Source organism: Globicephala melas, chromosome 3 (genome assembly GCF_963455315.2).
Source record: "Globicephala melas chromosome 3, mGloMel1.2, whole genome shotgun sequence".
Lineage (NCBI taxonomy): Eukaryota > Metazoa > Chordata > Mammalia > Artiodactyla > Delphinidae > Globicephala > Globicephala melas.
Genome location: NC_083316.1, coordinates 116,712,557 through 116,738,497, shown reverse-complemented (window position 1 = coordinate 116,738,497; position 25,941 = coordinate 116,712,557). Strand labels below are relative to the sequence as shown.

The following is a 25,941-nucleotide window of genomic DNA, read 5'->3' as shown; positions in this document are numbered from 1 at the left end:
TACATTAACGTCTCTTTACTATTCGGAAATGAAGTTCACAAATAATATCCTAACTGCACATTTACTCTTTAAAGAAAGTGAATACCCTAATTAATATAAAAGAGGTGATTTAAAATAAAATAATATTATTTGAATAGGCAAATGCTTGGTCAGACTACTCTAGAAATCTCAGTGAAGTTGCACCTACACAGACTTACCTTGAATGTGACAACTACAAATACTAACGGACACAGGTTTGTCGTTTGGCAACTCAGATAACGCCAAAATGAAAACTCATGCTAATTTCATTCCTGGAAAAGTCAGTGCAAAAACTCTTTTTGTATTTTTGTGTGAATTAGAAATGAGTCTAGGCTCAAGTAATTATAATCAAAATTTCACCCATATGAGTATCTGACGGGACACTCAAAAGCAGTGGAAGTTGGGGCAATTCTTAATTGTGTGTGCCTGACGTCCTTCCCCCACAAATGCCTGAGGACTCCTCAATCGGTGACAACCAAAAGCTCTCCCACAGATTACTAAAATATCCCCTAGGAGGTAGTATCTCTTCCTTTGTGAACCATTGTCTTAGATCAACCTTAAGTTATAAAAAAGAGCAAATGGGAATTCCCTGGCGGTCCAGTGGTTAGGACTCCACGCTTCCACCGCAGGGAGCACGTCCCGATTCCTGGAGAACTAAGATCTCGCAAGCCACATGGCGTGGCCAAATAAAATAAAATAAAATAAATTTTAAAAGAGCAAATGGATATTGTTAAATTGCAGCTCTGTGACCACATTTCTAAGAGGAACCAAACATACATTCCTGGTACAGGATGTGATGTGACCTCGTTCCAAGGCTGAGCTCTGGAGACGTTAATAATAGTACTGACCTATTTATATAGGGCTTTCCCTTTTGCCAAGCACTTTCAGAGATGCTATCTCCTTCAATTGTCACAAGAAGCCCCTAAGTAGATTGTTATTCTCCCCCCATCTGAAGATGAAGACGCCGAGGCACAGAGAGAAAGTTATCACACCCTGTAGATCAGGCATTGTTGATCATCATAGAATTGTCTCAGCAAGACTGTTCACAGCAGCACGACTGCCAACAATTCACTCTGGACATCACTGGCCAGTGCCTGAATACAGAACAATTGTTTCAAACCTTCATTTTCTATGGAGAAACCTGAGGCTTGAGGAAGGAGGCGGGTTGTGTGATGGATGAGAATCACTTGCCTGTCCCTCCAGTGCGCCATCTGTGCTAGGGGATGACGGAAGGGGTAGAGTCCTGGGGCTGGAGATTTAAATCTCTTGAAGCCACAGAAATGGAGGAGGATGGCTTGGAATCCAGGCGTTCGCCAGGCACATCATAAGTATCCTTTCCTCAACATCTTCTGGGGATGATAGGGATTTCAGACGTCCCCTTAACACACCCCCCCACCTCATCCATTCCTATCTATCATCCTATTCAAATGGATCTTGACCCCAGGCCATGAGACATACGAGCCTCTCTACACCCAGGTGCACAAGAAGTATTATCTGGCACTTCCTCCAGGGGCCCCAGTCAGCATAGGAGGTGCATGGGGACTCCAAAGATCAGGCCTGAGTTCAAATCCCGCTGCACCCCCCCAAATTGCCTGATCAACTGGCTCTCATGGGGATAGAGACACGGATGAGAGAAATCAGCCTGGGGTAGGAGAAATGACCCCTTACCGTGAGCTTCCAAGTTTGGGTAACTGGGCTCATGGCCACCTGGTGATAGAAGTACCCTCAGTGGAGGAGCCCCTCCGTTATCCCCAGCCAGCCGAGTTCTGGGTCTACTTGGGACTCACTTTTCTGGTCAGAATGGAAGGAGAAGGCAGCTGAATCCCATCCCCCAGGGGTCACATGCTTCTCTCTGAGCGATGAGGGCTGCTGTTTTGGGTAGAGGTTTCTAAAACTTTGAGTGGCCTTGCAGATCCACCAACTCATTGGTAAGAATGGCCATCTCGCAGCAGAGAGGGACCACTTCAACTGAGGATGACTGGCCCAAGTGAAAGCAGCACCTTACTAAATTCCCACTGGAAGGAAAGGAGGGAGGAAGAAAGGAAGGAAGGAACAAAGAATGGGAGGGAGAAATGAAGGAAGAAAGGAAGGAAGGGGGAAAGGAAGACAGAAGGAAGCATTTGGTCCTAACTGCAGCTGTCACCAAGTAAGCACCTACTATGGGCCAGGCATCATATTCTGCTACTATTATTATCCCCATTTTACAGATAAGCAAACTGTAGATCAGAGAAATTGACTAACATGTCCAAAGTTAGAAAGATAGAAAAATAGCAGAACCTAAATTTGAACCCGTGGCAGTCTGGCTCCCGGGAGTGTACCCATTTCACTAGCTGCCCTGTTGCCCTTACCTAGGCCTCCCTCCAGTCTGTGAGGCAGAGATTCTTAGCACCTCCCCCCAAGACAGATGGAGCACTGAGCCTCAGTAAAGCTGAGGATGTTATTGTCGGTAGAGGCAGAGAGAGGGCGGCCATCGTCTCATGCATTTGTTCAGAATAGTGTTGAGCTTAAGAGCACAGGCCGAGGAAACAGAGAGGAATTCTAATTGAGGCTGAGATTCTTACTAACTGGGTGGCCTTGGGCTGTTACTCACCTGTTTTTGGCCTTACCCTTTTAAAATAGGGAGGAGTATCTAGTCTTAGGGCAGTTGTGAGGATCACGCAAGATCATGAGCACATGGGAAGTGTCATTATTTAAAGTTCTTCTGCCTCTGCCTCAGAGGTTCAGATTTCGTTCAGATGCTTAACTCGTTATCCTAATTATGCAGACCAGTGCTTCATAAACTGGCTGATGTCAGAATTGCCTGCCAAAAGTGTAAATGCCTGGGACCCACCCCAGGAAGTTTTGAATTAGGAGGACCTCTTTATCTTAAATAAGTTCCCAGGTAATTCTGATGCACAGCCAGGTGTGGGAGAACCAATCTATTAGCATAGACATCTCAGCCACAGTGGGGAAGGGACTCAGGTGGGTCCCCTCTCCAAGTCCCCTTCTCCCATTTCTTGTCACCGCCAGCACCTCCTTCCCACTGGCTTGCAAGTGCTCTCCCTAAATGAAGGTCTGTATGGCCTAGCTGAGTCAGTGACAGTGTCCCAAGGAGCCTGTCTTTCCAGAGGCCTGGGAACACAGCACAGAGCTGGGAAGCAGGATGCCAAGGTTTCTGCTGTGGATTTGCCCCCTTGTGACTCACTAGTGGCCCAGGGCCAGTAGGGTTCTAAGCCTCAGTTGCCCACGGTCCACAGATAGTCAGGGAAAGAAGAGTGGCCTGTCTGCTTCCTCAGGAGTGTGTCCCTGGCACTTGACTGCCAGAGAGCAGGTGGGTTAGAGAGGCCTGGGTAGAGAAAGGGGAAGAGGTGAAAGAATCCTGCATAACGATGCTTTCTCACTGACATCCCTCCTTTGATGCTCACAGTGATAGGGAATAAAATCCAGCATCTACCTTGGGCCTGTAACATTCTCTGTTATCTGTCACTAGCCTTTGCTTCAATGTTATCTCATAACCCTCCCTCCTTTCTGGCCTCCTTGCTGTTCCCTGAGTGCTCCAAACTTGTTCCCATCTCAAAGTTTTTGCCCTATTTGCACGGCTTAGAATACTTTGGCAATGGATCATCACAAGTCTGGTTCCTTCTGCTTATTCAAGCATCAGCTTACAGGTCACAGGCTCAGAGAGACCTTTGCTAATCAGTCACCGAGTCTAACGTGTTGTCCCAAGCACTGGGACACAACATCCTATCATTGAATTTTAACTTTCATCTTAGCGATTGTCATCATAGGATCTAGTTTACTTTTTAATTTACTTCACGTGTTGCCTGTCTCCCCCTACGGTAGAGTGCAAGCTCCATAAAAGCATATCCTTGGCTGTCTTGTTTATCGCTGTGTCCCTAGTGCCTGATAAGTGTTCCGTGATTATTTGTGGAATAAATGAGTTAATGACTTTGTCCCAGAATGAATCGTGATTCCTTTTTCTGATTAGAGGACACCCAAAGTTCTGAGAGAAGTGACTGTCCCCAAACCATTCCAGGCCCTTTGTATTCTTTTTGCAGGTCCTTCCCATAAAACCTGGCTGACACACAAACTGAGCTGGGGTGAGGCTCACAGGTGTGATGAAAGCTTGGAGTTGCCCCATGAATGGGCTAAGACTGATGTGAGGGTGAGAAGGCAGAAGGTCACAGTGTGTGAAGGGAGAGGCAGGCTGGGACAGGAGAGCAGGGTGTGAAACTGGCAGTGGTGAGGGGAAGGGGGTGACTTGGCTGTGTGTCAGGAAGTGTTTCCCTCCACCCTCCCCTGGGGAGAGCCCTGACCCCAAGGTGGCTTCGTTTTGGGGAAGCAGGCTGTCAGGCAGCTGCTGAGGGAGAATAAAGGTGTGTCCTGGGTGGTGACAATCTACTGAGGTCCTAGGCCCAATACTGACCACCAAAAGGAACAATCCCACAATGGCACTTGGCCAAATAGGTGACAGGTGAGCTTCCTCCTAAAAACCAGCCCAACCACACATGGAGCCTCAGACCTGTGGGGAAGGGAGAGAAAAGAGGTTGCTAAGGAAGTGGAACAGTCAGTATAGAATGATTAGTAATAATAATGATAATAATAGGTCACATTTATGACAATATGTCTGGCCCTATACTAATTGCTCTATATGTGTTCCCTCGTTCAATCTTCACGAAGCTCTCTACAAAGCAGGCATTATTATTATTGTTATTCCCATTTGAGAGATGTGGAAACTGAGACTCAGTGAGATTAAATATCTCGTCCAAGGTCACACAGTAAGAAGCAAAGTTAGGATTCCAGCTTAGATCTGTAGTGATTCCAGGGCATTATGGAAACCTAAACCTGGGGAGAGTTGCTAGGGACAAATTAAGAGGGAAGAGCCCCATTTACCCCTGCAGAAGTGGGGATGGGGAGGGAGAGTGGGATAGACTATGTATAAATAGCAGGCCTGTTTTTATCCCTACACATGGGCTGAATCAGGCAAGCAGCTCTACCTGGCACAATTTGAGGGCTCTGAAATGCCAACTCAGCCCTGTGTCTTACAATTCCCGTCCCAGCGTGTCCCTGGGAGCTGAAATGCCTACCGAGAGAGTAATTTCTTTGGGTCAGGACATTGACTCCAGAAGACCCCTGTAAAAATTCGTAAGTTGGAAGAAAAACACATCAATCTCCTGGCACCTGTTGAACGTGGCAACCTAGGTTAGCCAGCTGGGTCCTGTGGGAGGGGGCTCAGCTTTTATGTTGGAGAAGAAGGTGGTGTTCAAAGGCAAGGAAAAGTAGGAGGCTTGTTTCACAGCCTGTGTCTCTCCAATCCCAGAAGCCTGGGAATTATACTCAATAGTTCAAAAATCCTAATGGAGACAATGTCCTCTGGGACAAAGATGGGGAGAAGCCACTCCAGGGGCTGGAAGAATACCACTAACCTCCTTTGCTTTTGCTGGGTTGATACCAGGTGCCTGCAACTGCAACTCTGGTAACCTTGGGCTCACAAGACCTCCTGGCATTCATGTGTCTAATTTTAAATGATAAATGCATTAATTATTATTTACTACTTGATTTATCGGTAGGCAAAGAAGAGGATTTCTGAAGCTCAGAAGATGACATGGGTGGAGGTCTCTGGTTTAGAGCACGGATGACCGGAGGGACCAGGCCTGGAAGAGAGGAAGGAATGAGGGGTGTCCAAGGGCGAAGCGCAGCTCAGCAGTCCCAAGGCTGCAGCGTGACAAGCATCTGGGGAAAGGTAGGAGCTGGTCCCCGCCACCTGCCGGTCAGCAGCCCTACCCACAGTCAGGCCGCGGCTGCTCTGGCCTCGTCCCGAAATATGTGAGCACCGCCCCCTTCTCCCGCCCCTTTTCCCAGCCGCGCCCACGGGGTCCGGGGCTGGGCGGCAGGCGCCTGGAGCCGGGCGGGAGTCCCAGCGCGGGAGGAGGGGGGGCGGGGCGGCAGGGGGCGGGGCGGAGTCTCGGCGCCTCCTGGAGCCTTATTCCCGGCCGCAAGCTCGGGAGCGCTCAGTCTACCGCGGGAGCTGCGCGCGGAAGGCACCTGGCTATACTTACTGAGGCTCAAGGGCTCGGGCGGACGGACAGACAGAGTGAATACAGAGACGCCCGGCGGCCGCGAGCTCCGCTGAGATCCCAGCCAGGCTTGCACGCAGAGGCCGGCAGCAGAACGTGCCCGGCAGGATCTCCTGTGCTCCTCCCACCCGGCTCCCGTGCCAGCGCCCGGTGGCCGCCGCCTCCAAAGTGATTGCTGCCTCGCCGCCTCCGCCGAGTCCGGGACCATGAAGCTGCTGCCGTCGGTGGTGCTGAAGCTCCTTTTGGCTGCAGGTAAGAGGGCTGCCGGGGGTCGGGGGGGATGGGGACGCTCTGCAGGGGACACGAAGGAAGATCGCTGCAGCGCCCCCGGCGCGGGCCACTTGGTGGGGCCCGTGCTCCCTGGCAGGCGGGCGCCGGCAGCGGTACGTGGCGACGGGGGTCTGGGCGGCGGGTCTGAAGCGGCCTCGTCCCTCACCCGCAGTGCTTTCGGCGTTGGTGACCGGCGACAGCCTGGAGCGGCTTCGAAGAGGGCTGGCGGCTGGAACCAGCAATCTGGACTCCCCTACTCAATCTACGGACCAGCTGCTGCCCCCGGGAGGTGGCCGAGGCCGGGAAGTCCTGGACTTGGAAGAGACAGACCTGGACCTTTTCAGAGGTGGGTGTGAGGGATGCCCATCCTCGGACCCCGGTGGACAGTTGAAGAATAAGTGGATCTGGCATTTATGCCGATTGGGCACACCTATGGTTTGGGGGTTTTCATGGAGGACCTCAAGGAAAAGCCGCTTGGCCTGACAAACTCACTGGGGGGTCCTAGAATGTAGATCCTGTTGTTTTTCTTGCCCAACGTAGTCTCACATGCCACGTTGCTGCCTTTCTGGATACTCTGAGGCAAATTGAAACAGGCAAGGTGTGTGGGGTTGGTACGTTGCTCTGAGGTAAGCTGGGTGATAGGAACAAGGAATGGTTGAGATGCTTTCCTTAGAGTTTCTATGAAAAAATGTGCACAACCCCTAATTCCCACATCAACTGACTATTATGTATAAAATAAGGTAACAGATGTGGAGATGCTGGGCACATACAAGGTGTGCAGTGTTAGTCTCCTCCATCCACCTGTCTCCAGGTTGGGGAAACAGGGGAACGAGGAGCACTTGGTCCCCCCTCAGGTTAGGCCAGCACCTCCTCGGGAGGCTGTGAATGGTGAGCACTGGGTCCCTAGAGAGCTGTATTGATATGCTGGGTGTCTACAAATCCTACACAAGCCTGGATACTTCCTGACCACCTTGAGTCCCTGAGAGAGACTCCAAGGGAGGAAGGGCCAAATGGGATCCTTCAACCAGCAGAGGTGCTGTGGCTAAGTAAATACAAGCACAGAGCAGAGTCCAGAGCCTCCAGTATTGCCTGCTTCCTTGCCCCCAGCCACCTGCAGAGATTCTTAAGGGTGGAGCAGGGACTGAGCCCTGGAGCCCCGGAATGACTATATTTGGTTGGAAAGATACCCACCTGTTCTGGCTCTGTCTGCTCCTCTGCCACCCTTCTTCCTTACCCAGAGTTTCCCTTAGGTGCTATCTCTATTTAGTATACATCAGGGGTCTGCCCCAAAGCTGAGGCTGGGTTCCCACCTTCCATCCTCTCACAGTGGCCCTCTGGGGGTCACTCCTGGCCTGAACAACCTGTATTCTCCTGGCCCTCTCCTCATAGGCAGGGCAGAGCTGGGCTGTGACTCACCCTCCACCCACACAGCTGCTCCTCCTAGCTCTGCAGACCTGACTCACTGCTCCCTCTCCCCAGCAGGAGCCTGGCTGTCACCCTGTCACTCTCTTCCTCCCTTTTCTTTTTTTTAAAAAAATTTTATTTATTTATTTATTTTTGGCTGTGCTGGGTCTTCGTTGCTGCGTGCGGGCTTTCTCTAGTTGCAGAGAGCGGGAGCTACTCTTCATTGTGGTGCTCAGGCTTCTCATTGCGGTGGCTTCTCTTGTTGCAGAGCACGGGTTTTAGGCGTGTGGGCTTCAGTAGTTGGGGCACACGGGCTCAGTAGTTGTGACTCGTGGGCTCTAGAGTGCAGGCTCAGTAGTTGTGGTGCACGGGCTTAGTTGCTCCACGGCATGTGGGATCTTCCCGGACCAGGGCTCGAACCCGTGTCCCCTGCATTGGCAGGCGGATTCTTAACCACTGCGCCACCAGGGAAGTCCCTCTCCCTCCTTTTTCTGATCGGCTGGGCCCTCCTGCCTCAATTTCACCACAGCCATGGTCATTGGTTTCCTCTGAGCATCTGCCTCACCTTCTGAGTTCTGAAAGGGCCTGGGTCTGCACCAGAGGAAACAAGAGTCTATGGGACTACTACTGGCATCTGCCTCTTCTTCTTACTTGGGTTTGCTGGGCAAAGACTATTTTTCAGGTGTAGGGATCCTATCACCTAAAATAAATAACTGTTACCATTTATTAAGTGCCTCCTGTATTCTAGGCACTTAACATGTTATTGTGGGTTAATTAATCCTTGCTGCAACCCTCTGAGATAGGAACACCTGTTCTCCACTTTTTACCAAGAGCTACAGGGTTCAGAGAGATTAAGTGACTTGCCCAAGATCACATGGCTGAAATTCGAGCATGGGTCTGCTAACTTCAGAGCCCATTCATTGTCTCATTCCTGGCTCAGCATCCCATGTGCTCTAGGCTTGTCTGCAAGAGGGGACTGGGTTGTGTGAGGCAGCTTGGTGTGTTGGGAAAGGGCACTGGATATGGAGTCCAGAGACCACATTTCAGATCCCAAACCTGTAGGACCTTGGGCAAGTCACTGCCTTTCGGGACCTCAAGTTTTTCAACAGAAAATGGAAAGCCATATTTTTTGAAGTCAATTCCACCTTGAGGATCCTAGGACTCCAGTCTAATGTATGACGCTCATCCTTCTACCAGACATGTGGCTATAGCCATAGACAGCAGGCACCTTTTTTCTGCTGGGACAGGGGAGGGGAGACTTGTGTCAGACCCCTGGGCTGATGGGCATAGCCCATGATCAGTCCCAGCTGGATGTCTGTGTGAGGTTGTTTTTCCCTTTTTAAGTGTGGAAAGAATGGGGAGAATTATCATTGTTCTAGTTCCTTCTGATAGTTCTTTACTTTCCATCTTTCTGCTTCTTGTGCACTGTACTCCCCATCCTAGGGAGCTATAAACAGGACATCTGGGGATATATGTAAATGGACCTTTGAGAGAAGTGGTGAGCTGCAAATAGCACACAGAGCAGGGTAAATATTTTGTTTGATGTCAAAAAAGCAAGGCTCTTTGAAATTAGCACACTATTGTAAATCAACTATAGATCAATAAAAATATTTTTAAAATTAAAAAAATTTAAAAAGTTAAAACAGCAAATCTCTGACCAAGGGTGGCCTGCTTGCTGTCCCTGAGCCTGGTTCTGCTCTGGGCTTATGGTCCGCTGCTGCTAATGGGTACCCCAGAGGGGACCACCTGGACATGGGCACTGTTCTTATTTTAGGAGCCTCTTCCCTCTAAAATACTCTCCAAGTACCTTCTCCAGAAGCAATTTTTATCTCTGACGCTGTCTTCCTGCAAATGGGTTACTGAGTGTAGCATCAGGAAATGAGGCTGATTTAAGGCCAAAATAGAACCAAGTGGGCGTGGGGGAGTAGGAGATGAGGATGGACAGTGGGGTGGGGGTGAGGTTAGTAGAACTGCCCAATCAGCTGCAGTTACTCAACAGAAGCTACTCAACAGAAGCTAGCATTCTTAGAACGAGGTCCTTTTTATTTAGTGTCACTTGGACCCAGTAGTCTTTTTTTTTTTTTTAACATCTTTATTGGAGTATAATTGCTTTACAATGTTGTGTTAGTTTCTGCTGTATAACGAAGTGAATCAGCTACACATATACATACATCCCCTTGTCCCCTCCCTCTTGCGTCTCCCTCCCACCCTCCCTATCCCACCCCTCTAGGTGGTCACAAAGCACTGAGCTGATCTCCCTGTGCTATGCGGCTGCTTCCCACTAGCTATCTATTTTACGTTTGGTAGTGTATATATGTCCATGCCACTCTCTCACTTCGTCCCAGCTTACCCTTCCCCCTCCCCGTGTCCTCAAGTCCATAGAATGAGGTTCTTAAACTGAGTTTATGAAATGTCTTCCTTGGGACCCCCCAGCCTCTACTTCCTCCACCACTTTTGGGAGGTCTGCCCAGTCTTCCTTCAGCTCTTGGGAGGCACTGAGCCGAGAGGCCTTCCCAGGCCTCTGACTTCAGGTAGGATCAAAACATCCTTCCAGACACTGTGCTGTTCTGATTTTTTCCCCTGAGGAAGTCAAAGACGTAACAGGGTACTTTTCTACCGCAGCTGCTTTCTCTTCCAAGCCACAAGCTCTGGCCACACCGAGCAAGGAGGAGCGTGGGAAAAGAAAGAAGAAAGGCAAGGGGTTAGGGAAGAAGAGAGACCCATGTCTTCGGAAATACAAGGACTTCTGCATCCATGGAGAATGCAAATATGTGAAGGAGCTCCGGGCTCCATCCTGCATGTAAGTGTCCCTTCCCCGGGGCTGACTGTTAACAGCTCACTCTTTGTCAGCCTGGTGGCTGTTCCTGGTTGTCACTGTTCCTTGAATTCATAAATCCACCCAGTTTCTTCTCAACCTCTGGGAGGAAGTTGGGAGGAGGGGAAATATTTTTAGTCAGCGGAAGGGGCTCCCCCCAGCATAGGATGCAATTTCCTGTGGCGTGGGTTTGTGATGCTCTTTCATCTTTGGGGGCATTTCCTGCTTGCTCAGAAATGAACACACGCTAGGAGAGCTGACACCTGAAGACAGGTTCTTCATTTCTGCCTCATGCCCTACTCCAGATGGGAGAAGCCAGTAGGAAACATGGCAGAGTGGGGCTCCTGGGTGGAGTGGAGCTCCCGTGGCCTTCTTTCCCAAGTCCTGCAGGTAGGTATGAGGTGCATTTGGATATGTGCTATGCAGGTATGTGTACTCAGACATATGTGCATATGAATGAGCAAATGTGGGTTGATTCTAAGACATGGCAGGACTGTAGAGAAAGCAATCATTGTGGGAGCAGGGAGAAGCCCCTCCTCCCTTCTTCCTCACCCTGGCCAGGGCCAGGAGGTGGGGGACATGGTGGGTATTGACCTTTGGCTATGGGGGTGGGAGAACACTTCCTTTGTGTAAGATTAACGGAAAATGGAACCCAACTCAGTAGGCATCAGCCCCCGGTCAGGCAGCACCACCCCTTCCCTGGGCAGGGGTGTGGGTGGAGAGGCCATGGGTTCCCCAGCCACTCTGCTAGGCCAAGCCCAGCAAATGGCTGCCTTGGCAACCCCTCAGGGATGACGACACTGCCATGCTCTGTGGCAGGCATAATGTCGCCACTGTGCCTGAGACCAACACCCACATCAGGCTGTAAACATGCACTCTCTTCTGCTGGGCCTGAGTTTCTGTGGAGTGGCAACCTCTGTGACCTGGGAGGCTCTGGACAGAGTCAGGAGATTGCTGTGTGCACACCACTTCCCAGCCTGTCGAGAAGGCTGGATGCCTCGCATCTCTTCTGCTGTGATTGGTACAGATCCTTTGGTTTTTTTTTTAAAGCTTCTTTGTCCCATCTGATCTCATATAGCAGAGTTGCCCTGTATTTGGCAATTGTCAGACAGACCCATCACCCCCCTCCACGTCTACAGTCACTTGTGTGTTCTCTCCTTTCATATCCTTGTCAAGAGCTTGGTATTGGGTTGCTTAAGAGTGACCTAGACAGTGGGAGGGAGACGCAAGAGGGAGGAAGTATGGGGATATATGTATACATATAGCTGATTCCCTTTGTTATACAGCAGAAACTAACACAATACTGTAAAGCAATTACACTCCAATAAAGATGTTAAAAAAAAAAAAGTGACCTAGACAGTCCCCCAATTATTCTTCCAGAAGTCTTGAGACAGGGCAGGGAATGTTTGTCCTAAATTTGTAAACTGGCCTCATTAGCACAGGGTGGAGGCAGTGACTCTGAGCGTAGTCAAGATGGATCAAGGCCAGAAATCTGTCTGGGCCGAACTGGTCCAGGGCGTTGGTGGAGGGACTTCCACTGCTCAGCTGAGAACCCTTTTAAGGCTTCTCTCCTGGAGAGCTGAGCTTGACTGACCACCTAAACCCAGAGAACCTAGATAATGGTGTCCAGGGTCAAGGTGGCCCTAGGGATGGTGATGGTAACTGTGACAGTGCCTTCCTTCCTTTGCCATGGAGCTTTACAGTTTACATTTAATATGAGTTGAGCCCAACAGGTCTCTGTTGAGCACCTACTTGGTGTCAGCTATTCTAGGGGATGGGAAAATACAGCCCTGTATTCTCAAAAGCCCTCTGCTGGGTAGGCAGGGCTTGCTGTCTGTACTTGAAAGATGAGGAAACTGGAGCCCAGAAGTAGGAAGTGATTTGTCTGAGATCAACAGCTAAATAAAGTGTGTGGAAACAGGACAGGCACTCAGGTGCCTGACTTCCCGTCCAACATGCTTTTCATGCCCCCAGGCTGCACTGGGTGTTGGATTGCGTACTTCTTCCCTGTCTGTTCTTACAGAGTTGGAGCATGATTTTACAGAGGGCAGCTATTATACTAGAGGTCTCCTAAGGCTTTTTCTAATTGAAGAGCATGGAATCTGATGTGAAGACTCTGTGTCTGCTTCCTAGGCAGATTTTCAAGGGGCTGAATTCTGTGTCTGGCTTGGCAGCCTCCTGCCTCCAGCCCTTGGTACTCAGGGCAGCAGGCAGCAAGAAGACACAGAGCTCCTGGTTTGGGAGAATGTGACATCTGGGCACCTACATCTGGGACACTCTGTGGCTCCTTCTTGCCTCCAGACCCAGCAACCACCAGCCGGGTGTGTCAGGCTGCCGTGGTGAGCTTGAGGCTGGCCGGCTTCCTAAACTAGCCCTCTGCAGCCATCACCCACAGGAAAACCCTTTTGTGTCACCAGCCAAAAGTTGCCCTCAAAGAGCAGTTTCCTGGGGCTCCTGATGAGCTGCTGACCCAGAAACTGGCTGCAAAGTTTCCTGTGGCTGGAGGAAGCCTGGGGACAGTTAGCCTGACGAGGACTCAGAGCTGGAAGAGAGATAGGCCTGAAGGCTCTACTTGGCCTCACTGCCCAGATGCCAAGAAGGAATGGCGAGCCCCCTTCTCTTTGGCTCCGTCTGACTTTGGTGCTCCCTTCCTCAGGATATGGGCAGTATCCTCCGGAATCTGATTATATAGTAACTCCCACACATGTGGGACTTGGCCTTTTATTAAGTGCTTTTATTTGTATTATCTCATTTGAGCTTCGCAAAGCTCTAGTGACGTAGGCATTTATTATTCCTGCCTTTCACATGAGAAAACTGAAGCTTGGAAACGCGACCGTAACTTGCTCCAGATCACTTGGCTAGAAATAGCAGCAGGACCAGTCTGGAACTCATGTATTCTGAGTCCCCTGCGCCAAATGGTGCCCCCTCTACCTCCTGGGGTAGGGGTGGAGAAATCCAAATTGGAAGATGTCTCTGTACTCTAGAGGGTCCTTGCTTCTGTTGTAATACAAGTTCTGAAATGGGCCACAGACGTGGGTAGGAGCAACACATCCCAGTTTGATGGGTCACTGGCTCTGGGCAAGACATACGATCTTGCCCTCACCCTGGGATGCTTGGAATGCTCCTTCCCTGGGGGAGCCAGGGGTTGTCTGCAAAGGGAGGGGGACGTGGGTAATATTAGGATGTTTACATTATTATCCTTTTGACTCAGGGTGGGGGTGGAGGGATTATGTAACTGAATTGCGGGACTCTGAGGCCAAGCTTTATTTCTATCATCTGAGTAAGTACCTGTGGGGTTTGAATGATGGGCTGGAAGTGAAAAACAGACTCAACTTCACCTTCCCTCCCCGCAGGAAAGCACAGTCTCTGAAGTCAGCCAGACTGCTGAGTCAAATCCTGGCTCTACCACTCACTACCTGTGTAATCTTGGGCAGGTTATCTAACAGAAGTTTGGCCTCAGTCTCTTCATCTTTAAAATGGGGATAGTAACTCCTACTTCACAGAGATGTTGGGTTTTTTTTGTTTTTTTGCGGTACGCGGGCCTCTCACTGTTGTGGCCTCTCCTGTTGTGGAACACAGGCTCCGGACGCGCAGGCTCAGCGGCCACGGCCCATGGGCCCAGCCGCTCTGCGGCATGTGGGATCTTCCCAGACCAGGGCACGAACCCACGTCCCCTGCATCGGCAGGCGGACTCTCAACCACTGCGCCACCAGGGAAGCCCATAGAGATGTTTTTAAGATTACATGAAATGATCCTTGTAAAGCAATTAGCACAGAGTACTTGGCTCATAGTAAGCCTGTAATCTGTGCTATTAATTGTTATTTATCATTCAAGATAACAGTAATAATAACTGAGAGAGCAGAGTCAGACCGCTCTCTGTTTCTGCTCCAGAAACCCATCAAGCCCATCAGATATGTGTCTCCTTGGGGTAACCTACACTGTTCAGAATGGAAATAATTATGAATTTGGAATTTGGCCCTTCTGCTCCCTAGTTGTGAAACATTTAGCAAATCATTTACTCTCTCTGACCCTAATCGTAATCTTTCAATATGTAAAAGAGGTTATACCTGCCTACCAGGGTGTTATGAGTCTCAGTTAAGCTAGTCGATAAGGACAGTGTCTTATAAACTGTAAAGTGCTTTGAACAAGTGATTTTCCAGGGGTGCTCCTAAGAGCATCCTCTATGTCCTGGCAGGATAGGGGTCATTGTTTTGTCCACCTGGGCCGATGGGACAGATGCATGGAGAGGCTGGGCAAGGAGCTGTGTGCTCTGCTGTGGGCCTGACCTACGTTTATCCTGCAGTGAGGTGGTTCCCTGAAACACCCAGAAGGAGCTGGGAAAGGAAGAGGTGCTGGGAAGGAAGGCAGGGGCAGCCCGGCCCCCGGGTCTGATAGGTCTGCTCCTTGGAACTTTCCTGGTACCTCTCGGCAGGAAGAAGGGATTCCTTGCTCTGAGGAACGAGGTGCCTAAGCTTTTCCCCAGAGGATGTGCAGTTCAGAATAGAGGGCCACCGGGTTCTCGGTGCTTCCTTCAGCAGTTAGTGGCCTAAAGTCCCCAGGCAGACAGTGCCACGGCATCCCTGACTGGGCATTTATGGATGTGTGTGGGCAGCACACTGAGCTCACCTTCAGACAATCTGTGTCTATGTCTCTGCCCTGCTATGTGACTGTGGGGAAAATAGCTCTGCCTTTCTGTAACATGGGCTCCTACCTACATCAAAGGATCTCTGGGATGCTCAGATAAGGAAAGGGATGTGAGGGAATTCCCTGGCAGTCCAGTGGTTAGGACCGCGCTTTCACTGCTTAGGGCCTGGGTTCAATCCCTGGTCGGGGAACTAAGATCCCACAAGCCAAGCCGCGCAGCTCCCCCGCAAAAAAAGAAAGGGACGTGAATGTGCTTGTTCAACTGTAGGCACTTGTCAGTCTTCCCAAGGGCTTCCAGGAAAAGTTTTGTGTTAGAAGAGGCAGTTGCCATCTGATTTATTTCTTGAGTGAGAAAAGCCAAGGTTTTTTTTGTGACATTCTAAAATGTACTGGCAGGACAGCTAGGCAAGAAGATGTTTTCTTGGTTTGTTTGCTTTGTCCTGGGATGAAGTAGGCCTGATAGCCCAGCGTTCAGAGGCCAAAGGCCAAAATTCAGCTTTCAAGTTGGGCCTTGCACCCAGGGGGAGCTGGGAGTTAAATGAAGGAAACTTGAGAAAAATGACTTCTGGCAAAGGAGCAGGGCCTATTAATAGGCTGGGCAGTGGCAGAGGGACTGGATGCTGGAAGCATTGGTGGGGGAGGCTGGGTTTATTTCTGGGTCAGAGTGTTGAGGGGCCTCACAAGAGGGAGTGATACTGAATCCCCTCAGTCCAACCCACCAGCTCTTGTGCCCAAGTCCTCTGAACATTTTAACACACATGTCATTAATCATCCACACGTGGAACAATCTAGCCAAGACCTGAAGTCCTCCTTTGCTTTTTCCCTGCCTGGAGTAGGAATTTTGTGCCAGAGGACCAAAGGGAATGAAGAAGGGGAGGGCGTGGAGTGAAGGAGGAAGGCCACAGAGCCTGTAGAGGGGCTTCTAGAGAAGGCTAGAGGAAGGACAGGAATCACCGTTAGGGACTGACAGGCTGAAGCTGTGAGGAGTAGGCTCTGGCTTATGTAGGTGGCCCGTTGCCAAGAGTGAAGCCAAACCACTAACTTCATCTCTGCTTTGTTCTGTTTTGGACCAGCTGCCACCTGGGTTACCATGGAGAGAGGTGCCATGGGCTGAGCCTCCCAGTGAAAAATCGTTTATATACCTATGATCACACGACCATCCTGGTTGTGGTGGTCGTGGTGCTGTCATCCGTCTGTCTGCTGGTCATCGTGGGGCTTCTCATGTTTTGGTGAGTGTTACAGGCTGTTTTTGCAAATCACTTCTATTCCTCCTCCTCCAGGGTCTTCTACCTGATGGTCACATGAGCCCTCTAACCCCCCAAATCCTGGGCTAGGAGTCTGACTAACACTCCTGGGTACAGGCTGTCCAAGAACCTGGCTTCTCTGGTATGACATAGGTCCAGTGTCTAGAGCCCAGGAAAAAAATTGCCAGGCCGTAGGAGGTCCTGCTTCTCACAGCAGGCTCAGCAACCCACCCATGGAGCCACATCTTCACACAATTCTTTTTCCTGACTCTGTTCTCTGATGGCATTAGGGTGTGGTTTGGTAGTCAGGGCATGGGTGGTGCTATTGGTATATCCTTCCAAATCTGGGGCATCTGGTCCCCAGGCCATGCTTTCAATCCAGCTTATATTCTAGACTGAGGAGACCTACTAAGCACTCTGTGCCCATTTACAAGCATGCAACTCATGCGTTGTGAGGCCTGGATCAAGTTACCTGTCTTTCTAAGGGTTGTAATCTTTCAGTGATTGTAATCTCTGTTCCACTACCTCATAAAGATGTTGTGAGGATTGTATAAATGAGGTGAAAGTTCTTAGCAAATTGTAGCCTGCCATTAGAGACAGGCATCCTTTGGGGCAGTTGGACCTTTGGCCAGAGGTCTGTTGAGCTGCCGTATCCTCTGGGCTTTTCCAAGTATGGAGAGAATCACTGGGCCAGAATCTTTTGGAAGGACCAGCTCTGGGGCCTGCACCCTCTAGCAGGCAGAGCTTGCTCACAAAACTTACTTTCCTCAGGTACCACAGGAGAGGAGGTTATGACGTGGAAAATGAAGAGAAAGTGAAATTGGGCATGACTACGTCCCACTGAGAGAAACCTGTGCTCAAGGTAATGGTCCATCCTTTGCCCAATGGTACCATCACCACCTTTCCTGGATCTGTTTCTAGGCATGCTGAATTCTTCTCTTGACCTAGGAGCTAGGGGTTGGGCTGCTATGGAGTCAGGGTCCCACTGCAGAATTGTTTTCAAAAAGGTTCTCAGTGCTGCATCTCCACTTAGGGTGGAAGTTGCTAGAGAGATACCCAAGACCAATGCCTGAGAAGACAGCTTCTCTCATCCTTGTCTCTTCTCCTTCCCACCCCTTCCCAGAGATCTTTCCACTTCTTTTTTTTTTTTTTTTTTTTTTTTGCGGTACGCGGGCCTCTCACCGTTGCAGCCCCTCCTGTTGCAGAGCACAGGCTCCGGACGCGCAGCCTCAGCGGCCATGGCTCACGGGCCCAGCCGCTCCACGGCATGCGGGATCCTCCCGGACCGGGGCACGAACCCGTGTCCCCTGCATCGGCAGGCGGACTCTCAACCACTGCGCCACCAGGGAAGCCCTCTTTCCACTTCTTAAATCTGGACCCAGGAGACTCTTAGGACCTCTTAAGCTGGATCCAGCTTTAAATGCCTTCTTCTTGTGCTTTAGGAATCAGCTGGGGACTGCTACCTCTGAGAAGATACAAGTTGATGACAGACTCTGCAGAGGGGAAGGACTTCACAACTAGCCATGAAGATTCCTTCATCCCCAGTTGCCATCTAAATTGGGCCTCCCATAACTGCTTTGCCAAAATACCAGAGCCTTCAAGTGCCAAACAGAATATGTCCAGTGGGATCTGGGTCAGAAGAAAGCAAAAGTGAGGGACCTTCGTGCCCTTCTGATTCTCCTCCACCAAGCCCTACTTACCCCCATAAGTTTGTTTAAACACTTATCTTCTGGATTAAAATGCCAGTTAAATTCCATATGCTCCAGGATCTTTGCCTGAAAAAAAAAGGAAGGAGAGGAAGAAAGAAAGATTCGGGGACTGGAAGAAAGTAACAAAGATTGAGAAGCCATGTACTCAACAAGCCACCAAGGGATCTGCCATTTGGACCCTTCAGTGCTGGATTTGATGAGTTAACTGTGAAATACCATAAACCTGAGAACTCTGAATTTTGGGACTTCTATCCAGATGGAAAAATAACAACTATTTTTGTTTGTTTGTTTGTAAAATGCCTCTTAAATTATATATTTATTTTATTCTATGTATGTTAATTTATTTAGTTTTTAACAATCTAACAATAATATTTCAAGTGCCTAGACTGTTACTTTGGCGATTTCCTGGCCCTCCACCCTGCATCCCCCACCATCTGGCTCAGCATTAGTCTCCTCTGCTACAAATGTGAGATGGCTCTGTGATCCATCTGTAGTAATCTATTGTCTGTCCACATTTCGGAAGATCTTCCATGATCTGAGTGCCACAGGGGGAGTTTTGTATGGTCAGGCTGTAGGAATTAACTTTGTCAGATCCACTCTATGAGTTGGACGGCAGTCTTGCCTAGGCGATTGTGTCTACCGTTTGTGTTTTGAAAGCCCAAGGTGCTGATGTCAAGATGTAACAGATATCGGTATTCCCCTGTGTCCTCTCCCTGCCCAGTCTCAGAAGAAGTTGGGCTTCCATGCCTGAAGCTTTCCTGGCCCCTCACCCTCCATGGGTCCAGGTCCACAGAGTGGGAACTCACTGTCCCTTGTGTCAAGACATTTCTCTTATCCTGCCATTCTTCTGGTGCTACTCCATGCAGGGGTCAATGCAGCAGAGGATAATCTAGAAAAGGGATTAGCAAAGAAAAAGGCTGAGGAGGAACAGGAAACATTGGAGCTGACTGTTCTTAGTAATTGATAACCTACCAATTGCTACAGAGAAGGTTGGAGGTGAGGAGGGCTTTTGTGTAAACCCACCCACCTCACCAAAACTACAAAGGTATGCTGTCGTGGTCCCTTCTGGAAGTTTCTGGTGCCATTACTGAACTGTTACAAACCTGAATTTCCAAACCTGGTTTATATTTATACTTTGCAATTCAAATAAAGATAACCCTTACTCCATAGCCTTCTGTCTGATTGTTTTAACTGGGAGCTAGTTTAACGTAGGTATTTTCTAAGCCCATAAATAGCCCAGGCCTATTTATATATACTATCTCAGTATCCCCAATAACCCTATGTAGGAGGTACTATTGTCCCATTTTTCCAGAATTGGAAACTGAGGCTTGGATAGGTTAGGTAACTTGCCCGAGGATACACAGTTGGTAAGTGAGAGAGCTGCAACTGGTAATTTGATTCTAATCATTTGTCTTAGTACTTATATCATACCATCTCTGAGACAGTAGAGAATAGATCTTTCACATAGGAAGTTGGGCTGGCTGTAACCGGGAAAGACATCTGCCCATTCAGTGGGCAGACCCTGGCGTCAGGGCCTATGCTGTCTGTGCAAGCAGGCGTTGCTCCTGGAGGAAACAAGTCACCTTTGACTCCCCTCTCACGCTCCACATTCCATCTATCATCTATCAGCAAATCTTGTCAGACCTACCTTTTGGATATATGCTGAATGCAGCCACTTCTCATCACTGTCACTATCATCATCCCAGTCCAATTCACCATCAGCCAGGGACTGAAACTGCGCCCTTAGCTGTGAAAGCGCAGAGTCCTAACCACAGGACCATCAGAGAATTCCCTCTTACCTAGACTCTTGTGGTGGCCTCCTGTCTCCTTTCTTCCACCTTACTCCCATAGAGCCCATTTCCAACATAATAGCCAGTGATCATTTAAAACATAATCCAGATCTTGCAGGCCTTCTCTGACTACCCTATTATACGATAGCACATTCCTCTCCCACCCCACTCCTCTTAACTCTCATTATTCGGCTTTATTTTTCTTCATTGCCCTCATCACCACTAACATATTCTTATTTGTTTTTGTCTATCTCTTCCTACTAGAATGCTAGCTCCATGAAGATAGGGGTGTGTACATTGCTCCAATCCCAGATTGTAAAAGAGTGCAATTGCGTTGTAGGCACACAATATTTGTTATGTGGAAGAATGAATACAAGAAATGACTAAAATCCAATCCAAGGCCAGCAAGTGGACAGGTATGTGATGCAGTGCTGCCCTGGAAGTGTGATTGGGTTTACAGAAGGGCATTTGCTGGGGAGGATGGATGGGGATGACAGGATGAATGGAATTCGAGACAGGTCATGTTGTCCTGGATAGAGTGGAAGCAGAGACTTCCACTGGGAGGCCATTAGACAAGTGCTACTGGATGCCCCCTCCGCATCCTCTTCTCTTTGAGAGTTGTGACATTGTGAAGTTTCTCTGGGAGCCCACAGAGAGATCTTACATGTACTTTGACTGTCCAAAGCTGAACATATGCATAGCCTATAACCCAGCAATTCCACTTCCAGTGATATACACAAGAGAAATGAGAACATATGCTCACCAAAAGATATGTACAAGAGTGATCTTAGCATTATTTGCAATAAGTGAAAACTGGAAACTACCCCAATACTCATCAGTATTTGATGATGAAATGAATAAATACATTGTCGTATATCTATACAATGAAATATTAAATAGCAATATGGATGAATCTCACGACATACTGGTGAGTCAAACAAGCCAGACACAAAAGGATTCCTTCCGTGTGATCCCATTTATTTAAAATTTTAAAACAGGCAAAACTCATCTATGGGGAAAGAAATTAGGAAAGGGGTTACTATTGGGATTGATAATGACTGGAAGGGGGAAGATAAGGGAACTTCTGGTGTTCTGATAATGTTATAGTCTAAGATTTAGGTACTGGCTTCCCATGTGCACCTCACTTTGAGAAAATTCATTGAGTATGATTTGAGCATTTTTCTACAGGTATTAAACTTCAATAAAAAGATTCTTAAAAACTTTGGTAGGGGACTCTTTTGCTGTTTGCATTATATAAATCTCTGTAAAGTACCAGTGTATTACTTCGGTAGTCAGAGAAAATGGTACAGAAATAACTCTGGAGCAATGAGTTACTTTGAACTCATCGTGGGGCTCCCTTTCCTGCCCCTAAGCTTCAAGCCTCCAGTCCTCACTCAGGGCTGGGCTTTTCCGAGCACACTGTTTCTCCAGCTAATGTTTCCTGTGGGTTCTGGGCTTCCTGCTTTTCAGCTGCTCTCTCCTCCTGCCCCTGCTGCTGATAAAAGCTCTCCTTGGCTTCACTGGAGCTCCCCTGGGCATCTACTTGGCTGATACAGTGACTCTGGGAGCCTCTGAACAGCAGCCACTTCTCAAGATTGGCCAACAGAAGAGATCGGGCCCTTGTGAGTACTGAGAAACATTTACCTCTTCTCTGTGAGCTTTCCTTTCAGTATCCTTTGAGAGACTTTCTTTTATGACGTACATAGTAATCATTATTAGGTTAATAAATATTTAACATTCATGGAGTACTCACTAAGTAGGGCCCACTGGGCCGGGAGGTAGGTGCTCTGACTCCACGCATGACGTAGATGCTTAAGGTGAGCGGTAAAGTCAGGCTGTTAACTCGGGAAGTCTGACATCCAAGGCTGTACTCTAACCACTAAGCTACATTCTCAAATGAGTTCTCAGGGCCACACTTGTGTTCTCTTCTTCTCAAATCCAGAAAATATATAGTGAAGAAATTACATGAAAAAGATCTTAGAGAGCAACTCCTTAGAGTTTCTTCTCCTGCCCCAAGATGCCTTATCAGGGTGCTGGGGAAGGAACAGGAATACAGACTGACACAAACTTGAGTCTGAGTCTAGGCTTCACTGTTTACTAGCATGTGGCCTCATGAATGATACCTGACTTCTCTGAACCTTCCTCCCTATCTATAAAATAGACATACTAAAAATATCCACCTGGAAGAGTTGCAGAAATGATATATGTGAGCCAAGTGCCTAGTTCAGGGTCAGCCACATGTTAGACGCTCAGTAAATGATGGTTATCATCAGCAACCTGTCCAAGAAACTAATTAGTGGCACATCCAGGATTGAAACCCAGGCCTCTGATTCTCAATCCACAATACTTTTCTTAGAAACAAACAATGCTTTTCAATTATTGTTTTACATTTTAACGGCAGCTTTGGTTTCAAAGGAGCCCTAAAGGGTCTTAACAAATATATGTGGATTTAAGAAGACATGGAACAGAAACTCAGTCCAAACATATCACTTCAACTCGGCCGGCCTGAAATTTTTCCCTTTGTCAATGATGCCTGAAAAGTCAAGCTTCCTGTTTGAGAATGCTAATACTCCTGGGAATAGCTATACATTAAGAGGCTGGCATTCTTAGTTGACGTAATTTGTTTTATTTTTTAAATAAATTTATTTATTTTATTTATTTATTATTTTTGGCTGCATTGGGTCTTCGTAGCTGCGTGTGGGCTTTCTCTAGTTGTGGTGAGTGGGGGCTATTCTTTGTTCAGGTGCATGGGCTTCTCCTTGCGGTGGCTTCTCTTATTGTGGAGCACGGGCTCTAGGTACGCGGGCTTTAGTAGTTGTGGCACGTGGGTTCAGTAGTTGTGGCACATGGGCTCAGTAGTTGTGGCTCACGGGCTCTAGAGCGCAGGCTCGGTAGTTGTGGCGCACGGGCTTAGCTGCTCTGCAGCATGTGGGATCTTCCCGGACCAGGGCTCGAATGCGTGTCCCCTGCATTGGCAGGCAGATTCTTAACCACTGCACCACCAGGGAAGCCCCGTAATTCATTTTAGCTTCATCCATTCAGCGATTATTTGTGGAGGTCTCTCTATCAACTTTCAAATGAAATCCATGCTCTGAAGAAGAGGGAGGGCATTTTGATGGAGTAAGGTGAGGGGGAGAAGAAGTAATCTTGGAGCAAGTACATTCATTTATCATTAAAAAAAAATTGACGGGCACTTACAATGTGCCAAGTAATATTCTTGTCCCTGGAGAACAGTGGGCAAGACTGACACATGGACCAACAATACATGTGTAAATAAAGAAATAGGATAATTTCAGAAATAACACACACACGAGTGATCTACTAAAGAGTCAGTAGGGACAGAATTAATTTACATAGGTGGCTCAGAAAAGGTCTCTCTGAGGGGGTAACATCTGAACTGGGACAAGGCAGGATCAGGCATGCAAAGAATAAGCTTAGTATGTGTGAGTGACAGAAAGGAACCCCTGAGTTGTAGCATAGTCATTGGAGGTTGAAGAGGGAGGTAAGAACCGGATGGTAAACAATTTGGAAGCCAGTGGAGTGTTTTGAGCAGAGGAGTGATATGATTTGATTTATGTTTTACAAGTATGACTTTGACATACAGAGAAGGGGTCCTAGGGGGCAAAAGTTAGGAGACCTTTGCAGTCATCCAGGCAAGACATGATGGTGGCCAGGAGAAGGGTGGTAGCAGAGCAGGTGGTAAGAAATGGTCAGATACAGGATACGTATTGGAGGAACCACCTATAAGACAGGCTGAACGATCAAATGTAGGCACTATGGGAAAGAGAAGAATCAAGGATGATTTCTTGGATTTTAGCCTGAGAAACTGGCCAGATAATGGTTCTGTTCATCAAGATGGGAATGAATGGGGGAGCAAGTTCACAGGGGCCACAGAAATCAAAAATTCTTTTGTGGGGACTTCCCTGGTGGCTGAGTGGTTAAGAATCCACCTGCCAAGGCAGGGGACACGGGTTCGAGCCCTGGTCCAGGAAGATCCCACACGCCGCAGAACAACTAAGCCCGTGCGCCACAACTACTGAGCCTGCACTCTAGAGCCCACAAGCCACAACTACTGAATCCCCGTGCCTAGAGCCCGTGCTCCGCAACAAGTGAAGCCACTGCAATGAGAAGCCCGTGCACCACAACAAAGAGTAGCCCCCGCTCGACACAACTAGAGAAAAGCCTGTGCGCAGCAGCGGAGACCCAACGCAGCCAAAAATAAATAAATAAATAAATTTATATTAAAAATAAAGAGAATTCTTCTGTGGACATTTTAAGGCCAAATGGGATGAAGGAGGGCACTACAGTGAGGGTGATGGGAGGGAGAAGGAGGCAAGGAGGAGAAAAAAGGAAGCAAAAGGGATAAATAAGAAGGACCTGAAGACAGAAAAAGAAAAAAAGAAAAATAAAGACACCTGCCATTTATGTGGTGTTTCACAGTTCTTCTCTGAGAGGATCTTATTTAACCCTTACAGTGCCTCGGAAAGGTCGGTAGTATTATTATCTCCAGTTTAATGGAAGAGGACCCTGAAACTTGGAGGAATGAAGAACCTTCCACAAGGCTATTACTACCTAATGCAATTCTCACTGACCACGAGCTTCTATCTTGACCACCATTCTCCGAAGAGAGAAGAGAGTAGAAGCCTCTGTGTTTTCCTCCTTGCTGTGGTGAGGCGCCCAAGCCGGGCCAGGCCTCCGGGAACAGGACACCAGGCAGTGTTGCTCCATGGAGACCAACCCCGGAAAAAGAAAAAGGCTACCCTTGCCTGAGAGCAGGAGGAAGAAGTTAGAATTGCCCCTTCCATGGTTGGTTTCCGGAGTGTCAGGCCACCACCATGTTAATATAATTTGGAGGTTGTTTGGGTTTGGATTTCCTTTTTGAACTTTTAAAATTGCACATTTTTTCTTGATTGATGGAGAAAGAGAACAGGACCTCTTAGCTCACTGCCACCCACACAGCTGTGAAGGAAGCCAGCTGCCCTCTTGCTCTTCAGAGAACATCCCTCCCTCCCTCCATTCTTCCCTCCCAGCATCTTGGCCATTACTAACCAACAGGGCGTCTAAGGAAAAGGGCCCCTTTCAGGGCTGGAGTGCTGTGGTTAGTGGATCAGAGCCTGTGTGGGAGGCTTCCCCAAAGATGTATGGTGTGGATGTAGCAACCAGACAGATGGGAGGAATTAAGTCACCCTTTTCCCCAACCCTCATTTCCTTGTAACCTAGAAGTCATTGGGTTGGTTTCCCTATGATGAGAGACTAGTGGGGTTTTTTTTTGATGTGGACCATTTTTAAAGTCTTTATTGAATTTGTTACAATATTGCTTCTGTTTTATGTTTTGTTTTTTTGACCACGAGGCATGTGAGATCTTAGCTCCCCGACCAGGGATCCAATCTGCACCCCCGGAATTGGAAGGAGAAGTCTTAACCACTGGAGAGCCAAGGAAGTCCCTGAGAGACTAGTTTTATTTTTGCTGTCCCCCAGCTTTTGACAGCAGGCATGCTTCACTGGGAGTGTGAAATAAGGAAGAAGCTACCACTTGTTCTTCCTTTATGCTATTTGTGTCTGGGTTAAGCCTGGTTATGTACACCATGCCCTCACCGAAGGCTCTCTAGGAAGGCCTGACTTCTTTCTGTTTCTTTGAGGGTGCTGAGTGGATTGGTGGCCCTGGGAAGCCCTGTGCTTGGTAAGGAGGGCCTGATCAGGTCCATTAGGGGGTAAGTGTGCTCTCCTGCTTAGTCAATACAACTCCAGACCCTGAGACTCGAGGCCTGAGAAACCTGACCCAAGTTCAAACCTGCAGGTACAAATATCCTTTTCCAGTTTGGATACCTTCTGGAGAAAATCAGCCAGTCCCAGTTGGGTTAGTCACTTTTCCCCTGTGCTTCCACAGAACAGGGCCTGGACAATGCAAGGAAAATTGGTCCTCTTCCCATAGCACCTTTGGTGTTCCTCTCCCATGGCGTCCATCACACTGTGTATTGTCATTATTCACTT

The 25,941-nt window shown here is 48.5% G+C and overlaps 1 protein-coding gene across 4 annotated transcripts in view; it reads left to right on the top strand.

Moving 5' to 3' along the window:
- Window positions 1-19,329, top strand: part of HBEGF (heparin binding EGF like growth factor) — a 64,982-nt gene extending 45,653 nt beyond the window's left edge. Inside the window, exons 2-8 of one of the 4 annotated variants that reach the window (XM_030869423.2) lie at window positions 5,568-5,740; window positions 5,998-6,326; window positions 6,517-6,690; window positions 10,371-10,548; window positions 16,281-16,436; window positions 17,223-17,313; window positions 17,894-19,329. In XM_030869423.2, coding sequence (XP_030725283.1) covers window positions 6,281-6,326; window positions 6,517-6,690; window positions 10,371-10,548; window positions 16,281-16,436; window positions 17,223-17,295 — 627 coding nt within the window. In that variant the 5' untranslated portion in view covers window positions 5,568-5,740; window positions 5,998-6,280 and the 3' untranslated portion in view covers window positions 17,296-17,313; window positions 17,894-19,329. Of the gene's footprint in view, window positions 1-5,567; window positions 6,327-6,516; window positions 6,691-10,370; window positions 10,549-10,868; window positions 10,954-16,280; window positions 16,437-17,222; window positions 17,314-17,656; window positions 17,857-17,893 lie in introns of those variants that run through there. The other 3 variants (XR_009563467.1, XM_060296290.1, XM_060296291.1) reach the window with 3 other exon arrangements.
- Window positions 19,330-25,941: the final 6,612 nt, after the last annotated feature.